At 54.5% G+C, this 8080-nt stretch overlaps 5 protein-coding genes across 5 annotated transcripts, besides 3 other annotated features; 1 reads left to right on the top strand and 4 right to left on the bottom strand.

Annotated features, from left to right (window-relative positions):
- The first annotated feature begins 2 nt into the window (after window positions 1–2).
- Window positions 3–43: a sequence feature (GA-rich).
- A 38-nt stretch (window positions 44–81) lies between these two features.
- Tco025E_08255 (vacuolar protein sorting-associated protein 4) lies at window positions 82–1419 on the bottom strand (the record flags this gene model as incomplete). Its single annotated transcript, XM_029375110.1, has 1 exon — window positions 82–1419. One exon carries the CDS (start codon window positions 1417–1419, stop codon window positions 82–84), a length of 1338 nt encoding a protein of 445 aa, XP_029224768.1.
- A 146-nt stretch (window positions 1420–1565) lies between these two features.
- Window positions 1566–1589: a microsatellite.
- Window positions 1590–2314: 725 nt separating this feature from the next.
- On the bottom strand, window positions 2315–3844 carry Tco025E_08256 (putative protein kinase; the record flags this gene model as incomplete). The annotated part of the gene is made up of 1 exon (XM_029375111.1): window positions 2315–3844. The coding sequence occupies one exon, from the start codon at window positions 3842–3844 to the stop codon at window positions 2315–2317; it is 1530 nt and encodes a 509-aa protein (XP_029224769.1).
- Window positions 3845–4290: 446 nt separating this feature from the next.
- Window positions 4291–6657, bottom strand: Tco025E_08257 (uncharacterized protein; the record flags this gene model as incomplete). Its single annotated transcript, XM_029375112.1, has 1 exon — window positions 4291–6657. One exon carries the CDS (start codon window positions 6655–6657, stop codon window positions 4291–4293), a length of 2367 nt encoding a protein of 788 aa, XP_029224770.1.
- A 291-nt stretch (window positions 6658–6948) lies between these two features.
- Tco025E_08258 (uncharacterized protein) lies at window positions 6949–7272 on the top strand (the record flags this gene model as incomplete). The annotated part of the gene is made up of 1 exon (XM_029375113.1): window positions 6949–7272. The coding sequence occupies one exon, from the start codon at window positions 6949–6951 to the stop codon at window positions 7270–7272; it is 324 nt and encodes a 107-aa protein (XP_029224771.1).
- A 150-nt stretch (window positions 7273–7422) lies between these two features.
- Window positions 7423–7451: a microsatellite.
- Window positions 7452–7642: 191 nt separating this feature from the next.
- Window positions 7643–7960, bottom strand: Tco025E_08259 (60S ribosomal protein L13; the record flags this gene model as incomplete). Its single annotated transcript, XM_029375114.1, has 1 exon — window positions 7643–7960. One exon carries the CDS (start codon window positions 7958–7960, stop codon window positions 7643–7645), a length of 318 nt encoding a protein of 105 aa, XP_029224772.1.
- Window positions 7961–8080: the final 120 nt, after the last annotated feature.

The raw sequence follows: 8080 nt of genomic DNA on the forward strand, positions 1-8080 counted from the left end.
AGGAAGAGAAGAGAAAGGAAAAAAAAGAAAAAAAGATGAGAAGCGTTCCTTTTTTTTTTTTTGACCTTCTTCAGCGTAGTGCTAACCCTCCTGTCCAAAGTCTTCGGTGAACTTGATGTGCTGCGTTATGTCAGAATCCGAAACAGAGGGGCGGGCGGTGCGCAGAGCCTTGATGAAGTCCTGCATGGTCACTGGGAGCGGCATCAGCAGCTCCGGCTCCGTCAGCTCCTGCGCCGTCATCATAAATCCCTCTGGGTCCCCGGGCGAACACGGCACCAGACGGTTGTTCGTCGTCCGTGTGGGATCCTTCACATCTGGTCCCGTCACACGCTTGAAGTGAGTTGCCACCTGTACGGACCTAATACACTCCATCATGGCGTTGCGCACAACAATGTTGATGTCGCTGCCGCTGTACTTGTCCGTCATCTGCGCCAACTCGTACCAATCCTTCTCCGTTAGCGTGTGGGGGGTGTCCCCAATGTGAATTTTAAACATCTGATACCGCGCCTGGAGGTCTGGAAGCGGGATGTAAATACGACGCTCGAAACGGCGACGGACAGCACTGTCAAGCGTCCATGGGATGTTGGTGGCACCCAGCACCAGCACGCCGTCATCCTCGTGACCCACGCCCTGCATCTGCACCAGAAACTCGGTTTTAATGCGACGCAGGGCATCGTTTTCATTATCCGAGCGGGCGGAGCACATGGAATCTATCTCGTCAATAAATATAATAGCTGGTTTCCCGTCGGTTTTCCACGCTTCCCGGGCCATTTCGAACAGGTTTCTCACCAACTTTTCCGAGTCACCCAACCACCGGGACATCAGATCCGCGCTGCTAACGCTCAAGAAGGTGCCGTCTGCCTCGGTTGCCACTGCCTTTGCTAGGAACGACTTGCCCGTGCCAGGCGGACCGTACATGAGAATCCCCTTCCACGGCTTACGATTGCCAGTGAAGAGCTGCGGAAAACGAACCGGAAGAATGACTGCCTCCTTAAGTGCCTCCTTCGCCCCCTCCAGGCCGGCAATCTCCGACCACTTCACGTTGGGTTTCACCCGCACAATTGCGCCTCCCAACGCATTCCTCATGCGTTGCTTGTCTTCCTCCTCCTCCTTGGCCTTCTTACTTGCGGAGGCCGTCTTCTGCGCCGTGCTGCCCGCATTTCCGGCACCACCGTTGTCGCCCTCCTTGGACCCATCCAAGTACTCCTTGATCATCTTCGCCCGCTCCATCACTTGGCGCACCTTATTCTTTAGCATTTCCTTCTTTGTTGGATTCTTATTTTCGTACTTGATGGCCGTCATGAAAACCTCAATGGAGTCCATGTACCAGCGGTATGCCTCCTCATACTCCTTTGACTCGTCAAGCGTGGTCGCACGCTTCAAGAGATCTACGGCCTTTGACGTGAAATCTACAGACATTGCAGCCGACTTCAATAACCAGATTAACACGTCTGTCCGAACGCACCTCTCGCCCTCGTGTTCTGTCCGTATATATATATATAAGGAAAGGAGCTGTCGACCCCTTTTGTCTGCCTGCCTTAACGTTTACGTTTTCCAGAAATGCACACGCACGCACGCACGCACGCCGCTAGAAGGCGTCAGGAATGAATGGGGCACGCTCTTGTCCTTCCCTCCGTGGCTCTAGTGCCCCGCCCTCCGAGCTGCCTCCCCCGCTAGTGTCGCACCACCAGAGGGAATACTCGCGGCCGGTCTCCTTTCGTTTCTGTGGTTATTGCTGGTTCCCCTTCCAGCGCGCACGCCCTTCTGCATACACCGGGCAACGAGGACATTGCGAGCAGAGCAGAAAAAAAGAAATAAAAAATAAGCAAGCCAGAGCCCCCCGCCGAGCGGAGCTGAGAGCCAAATTAAAAAAAAAAAAAGCGGGTGGATGGGATGGGGGTTCATATTTTGGCTGCCCATCGGTGCGCCTGCCCCCTCTCCCCCGATGGCAGCCGCAGCGGACTGCGACGTCTCCCTCCCCCCCCCCCTCCACTTTGCCCTTGTGTGGCATTCATAATTTTCGCTGCGCCAGGTCACCGTCACTGCACGCAAGTGTCTCACCCCTCCCCCACTAGTCGCAAAAAGGCACACAATGCCTTCGCCTTTCATCGGTACATGTGCCGGCATCTGAAGGTAGGGAACTGTGAAGGAAAGCAGCAACAAAATCAACAACAAAAAAAAAAGAACTGTGGTAGCAGGCAGGAAGACGATGTCAAGAATTGGAGCGAGCGACAATACTGACGCACGCAAACGGCGCAAACGAAAAGGCGAGCAAACAAAAGAAGAAGCGAACGCACTCCAGCCCGCATCGATCTCATCTCAAAAGACGGTTTGCCATCGCTGTCGTAAGCCGCTCCTTGACCTCAGACGCCCGGGGCCGAGACGCTGGTTGGTGGCGCAGCATCTCAATAATGAGATCAATCAACTCCTCCGGGTAGTCGCCTGTGTGTTCTCGAATAGCACGACGAACAGCCCTTGCCAAGGAGTCTGGCGTCCAGTCCGAGTGATTCAGCACCATCATCGCGCCCTTGCTGTTGCGGAGCATGGCAAACTCGGGTAGCGTCGCCAAAACAAACGCGACAACACCTAAACTAAATATATCAGACTCTGTGGATCCCGCTGAGCTCACCAGCTCTGGTGCACGATACTCAAACGTCGGGGAGTTCCTTTTGCACTCGTGGAGTACTCGCATCGTCAGACTCGCCTGAACCCCGCAAGAATGACACAGATCCAAATCCATAAGAAGTACTTGTTCGCAGTTGAGAAGAAGTATATTGTCTGGTTTGACGTCACAGTGTGCTAGTGGTGGATTCTGGGAATGTAGGTAGTCCAAAGCATGTGCTAGCTGGAGAATAATAGAACAAAGCGTGCTCTCCTCAATGGGTCCACGCTGCCGGCTGATGTACTTGGACAGGTCACCCTCTGAGTAGTAGGGCATGATAACACAAATCTTCAACGGGTTCTCAGTACCAATCACATCCAAGTACCGTATGAGATGATTGTGGGAAAGCTTCCGCATCTTTTGAGCCTGCACCAGACGCGCCTCAAAAACTGCCCGCTCGTTATCATCAAACGTCATCTCTTTTGAAACCACCACCTCATTGTCCAATGTCGTACACTTAAACACAACCCCCTGGCCCCCCTCACCCAGCTTTTCGTGCTTGCGCAACCGCCTATACTTTGAGAACGCCGCCCCGGACGTTGTGTTTGCCACTGACTTTGTTAACGCAGACGGCCTCGCTGGGGACGTTACTGCAGGTGCTGCCGGTACTGCGACGGCTGCTGTTGATTTATCTGACGGCTGTTCGTGAAGAATGGAAGCTATCAAGGAGCTCAGCTCATCGCTTAAAAGCGTTCGAGCATGCCTGTCTTTGCTCACTAGCCGGACAGGGGACGGACAACACGTCTGACACTTCAACACACCACACTCAAAGGCGGCAGGAAGGCAATCGCGGCATAGCGGGTGTGCACACAGCTCGCAGTAATACAGTTTGCTTTCGTCTCGTATCGTCTCGTTACATCTGCCACACACCGTCACCGCTCCCGCCAGTGAGGATGACGCCTGACAGCCCCTGCAGAGAAAGGTGGTGGGACGATTCCTATACGGCTGAAGTACACACGCCCCACAGAACATGGAGTGGCATACGGCACAGCAGCAAAGCTCCTTTTCCCTATTCCTGCATAAGGCACACTCCAGAGCCGAGTGTTTAGCCTTTGCTGCACAATCGGCACACTGCCCAGCGCAGCTCAAACACAGACGGCACAGACGGCGCCCACACTCAATGCAGTTAGCTAACTCAACATCACCCTCGTCGCAGCCTTCACACTCTTGAAATTGCTTCATTGGCTCTGCGCAAGCCCCAAATATACGTGATTACACAGCTCCACACAGTGGCGCCGAGGGGCCGTCCTCTCAGGCCACCTTTTCTCCTGCGATGGTAAAAATAAGGTACATAATAAAGAAGGTAAAAGGAGAAGCAACAGATAAATAAATCACAAAATGAAGTCACGTAGCTGTAAAAAGTAAGCTCGCACATGGCAACACAAACAGAAGAGACAGTCGCCATTACTCGCAAAAATAACTGTGTTTTGTTTTGCATTTTTTTTTGCTTAAGTTTCCTTCTTCGTTGGACGTATGAGTGAGGAATGCGTTTTTCTCCGTTTCTTTCTGGGAGGGGAGGGAAATGAATTCCGAATGCATAAATAAAAGCAATGGTCAAAGCAATGAAAGTACACGCACTCCCCCGAAAATATACATATTTCAGAAAAATACAGGACACACTACTGCGCTCACTCATTCGAATCGCCAAACCGCCACGATGATGCCGCCAAATTCCCAGTTTTCAAATCTCTTGCTTTCTGCGTGATAAAGGGGTGAAAAGTGAGGGCCGGGTCAACAAACTGCTGAGGTTGCTCCCTTGGTTCCGTCAGACGCCTAACGACATTTCGTCGCACCACACCAGAACCCTCGTATGCACGGCTGCCACGGTCCGTGATGGAAGGCTGAAAGGAGGCCAAAAACTCATCAAATTTCTTTTGTTGTCGTTCTAAGACCGCCGATCTTTCCTCCTTTGTGGGGTAGAGCCGCTGATGAACAGGGGCGTTGGCCTCCATAGACCTTGCACGTGGTGAAATCTCCGGATGAAACGAGTACGGGAGCGTCTCCGGCGGCGGCGGAGGACGCTGCAAAAGACGCGGAGACAACTTGATATTTCGTGGTGATCGACGGGGGGAGACTGTGGGTGACTGTACAGGAGCGCCGCCGCTGCGACGTCGCTCCATCTCCTCTTTCGTTTGGTAGAGGCGCTCATGAAACGGGGCACCATTCTCAATAGACATGGCCAAGGGAGAAATGGTCGGATGAAACAGTGGCGGCGTTGAATTATCGATTAACTCCAGCATGCGCGGCGAGAGATCCAGGGAATGACCTTTTGAAACGCCAGCTGTCCCCGCCCGAGGCAAGGCGGCCTTTGGCGTGTACAGGCGTTCATGGTAAGGCAAATTAGACCGCGGTGCCTCTCTTGCAAATTTGGAAATCTCCGGTGTAAATGTCGGCAAGGGATCCTCCATGACTATGCGTCGCGACGGTAAACTTTGTGATATTGCAGGAGAACTCTGATGCGGCGATTCCGACAAACCACCTGCGTTTGTTGGTTTATGTCGCCTTTGGGGTAACCGTCCGTGCGGCACAGCAGCGGTTTGGGGGTGAAAAGTGTATTCGTTCAGCGAATGCTCCAGGGTTCTCTTCTCTCTATCCATCTTCTCCTCCATATCCAAAAGGAGACGTCTGTGAAACGGTGGAATTACCGGGTCTGGCCTCGTTGAGGAGACCATTCCGCTGCAGTTAGGCGCCGCATAACGCTTAGGCAGCTTTCTTCTCCCCCGCAGGCTGCCCCCATCGTTCGTCCCTGCGGACAGGCACGTCTTATACAGAGAGGAATCCGTGTATTCCACACCCTCAGCGCGTTCTCCCCCACTTGTCACTGCAAAGTTGTTTGAGAAGTAATTTCGCAGGACCTCGGCGGTTAGTTCCGACGTGTGCGGTGGTCCCTCGCTCGTGATAGGAGGCTCATTACCTTCCGGCGCTGCACCTCCTTCCAGTGCGTGGGTTTCAAGCCTCCCCGTCAGAGAGCCCCGCCTGACCTCACCATTCATGGGCAGCGCTTGCTTGGCCCAAGCTTCATCGCCGTGAATAGCACCTTCTGTATTCCCCCTATGCCTGCTGCCCGTGATAGAATGACTCATGTTGCTCCTGACGCTCCCCTGATTGCTTTGGTACATATTCACGCTGTCGGCGTACTCACTTGCGTGTATGTTGCATGGTGATTTGAGGCCACTTTTAGTAGTTGAGGGAAATCCTTGAGCTTCTTCGATTGGTTCGGAAAGAAAGGGTTGATTTCCTTCCGTATAAAGAGTTTGCTTTCCCCCCACATTGGCCTCCACTTCACTTTCAGAGTGAGTTGCCGTCTTTTGCTTCTCGCTAGGCGCTTCTTCCGGCACGGCAACCTTGTCGGAGGCATTGGACTCTTTTCCTTCACCTGCTCCTCCAGAGGCGTTACCCATGTGCTGTATGCGTCTTTGGTGAGCCTCGCCACTTTGGCTCGCCTGAGCAATGCTCTGCGAGCCCCCTGGGCCCTCATCCTTCACAGGAGCCACGCTAGGCATAGTAATCGCTGGCTCTTCAATCCCCACCGTTTCTTCCTTAGGGAGCCAATCGTGATGGGAAGCCATTGCCAATTCTTCGTCAAGCAACTTTTTCTCGCTTGCCGATTCCAGAGACTTCTGTTCAGGTTCGCCTTGTGGAGGTTCCAACGCGCTTACCGCCCCGGCTTCGGCCTTCAACACGCCGCGCTCCGGTGGCTTAGACCGCATCGGTGCGGACTTAGAGGGACTATGCTCTAGGGCCAAAAAGAGCGGCATCCCTCGCTTAGACGGGTCAAACCCGTGGGTTTTTTCCCAATACTTTTCTTCCAGGACGCGCCTCACCGCCGCGTCTTCGGGGCCAACGGCTGTTGTGGGGGCTGCGGGCTTTGCACTACCAGCTGCTGCATCCCGAAACTCCCCTTTTTCTCTACCGCCAATTGCGGCCCTTTGTGGTTCCTCCGCCGGTGCCGTCTTGGAACCCGCCTCAGCCCTCCTTCCCCTTTCTTCGGTCATTGCTGCCCTTGCCTGTGGCTCCTGTGGTGATTTTACGGAAATTTCCGGTGGTGCCTTCTCCTCCACGCGTGCCTCCTTCACAATTTTCTCAGAGACGGAAGCTGGTGTGGAAGCAAGAGGAACAACCGCAGGCACATTTAACGATTCACCCCGCAGATTCCGTTGGACGCCTCCTCGCTCTGAACTGGGCGCCGAAGCCTTCGCGGTGGCAGTAGCCGCATTGCTGCTGGGTCTCCTTGCCGGGTCACTCTTCTCGGGGTTTGAAGGGAGCGAGGAAGGCCCTTTTACCGAATGAGGGGCACTGGTAAAGTCTGCTATCGGTGGATGAGGAGGGGAACTTACTTGTTCTTCAGCTGGCGCCGTCGCAATGGCAGCGCCTCCTCTCACCCCGGCAGCAAAAGGAACCGAAGAAGCAGCAGCGGGCGCCGCCGAATTCAACGCCCAGAAGCGTCCACCTTGGGCTTCAGTGTGATGTCGAAGAGGGGAACCGCGCTGGGGTGCCTGTTGGTCTGCGCATCCTCCGAGTCGGAGTCGCTGTCGGCGATGCGCAAATGGGCAAAGCGGCTCCTCGACATTCTTCGCCGGGTCGCAATGCAGCGCCAAACCCTCCTCTAACGCAGTCACCCACCCCTCAGTATTACTTTCCGCGGGTGTGAGTGACAGTGGTGTGCGTTTATTTCTCTTTCGCGTCGCTGTGTGAGTGCGAGAGCGTTTTCTTCTATTCCCTGCGCAGGAACACGAACAACGGCCGATGGATAAGAGCAGAAAAAAATAAAAATAAAAAATAAAAAAAATAGCAAACACGCAACGCAAGAAAGGAGTTCCCCCACAACACCATCAACAAGGTGCGCAGACCCATTGAAACCAACAACTGTTTTGGCAGCTTCTGGAGGAAGCGCCCGGTGTTGGCCAGTAAGGCGGCTACCGCAGGGTAGCGATAAAGAATTCAAACCAAAAAAGAGAAAACAAAATGAGCTTGCACGCCTTACTTCTTCTCGTTCTCCTTGGCCTCCTTTCGCGCCGCGCGCGCCTTGCGAGCACCAAAGAAGCGGACCGCGCTGTGGTTCTTCTTGAGGAACTTGTACACGTTCTTCGTGCGCTCCTCCTCGGTCAGCCTGCGCGCGGACTCGGGGGCGGGCGTCACAAGACCACCCACGGCCGCCGTGCCAAAGCGCGTGCGGTCCTGAGCGGCGGCCTTCACCTCCTCCTCGGTCGCCTCGCCCTTCCGCACGCTCTTGGAGCTCACCGGGAAGAGCACCAGCTTGCTCATGTACGTCTTCAGGCGCTGGATGTTAACGCTCATTCCCTCCTCGCTCTTGTTCTTCCGGCGCGATCCACGCGAATGCCAATCGTCGGGGCGACACGAGGTTGACGCCGGCAGCCTTCAGCTCCTCAACCGTGAACGCCACGGCCCAGGCGCTTC

Source organism: Trypanosoma conorhini, assembly GCF_003719485.1.
Source record: "Trypanosoma conorhini strain 025E chromosome Unknown Tco_14.4_contig_00737, whole genome shotgun sequence".
In the NCBI taxonomy this organism is placed as follows: Eukaryota; Euglenozoa; class Kinetoplastea; order Trypanosomatida; family Trypanosomatidae; genus Trypanosoma; species Trypanosoma conorhini.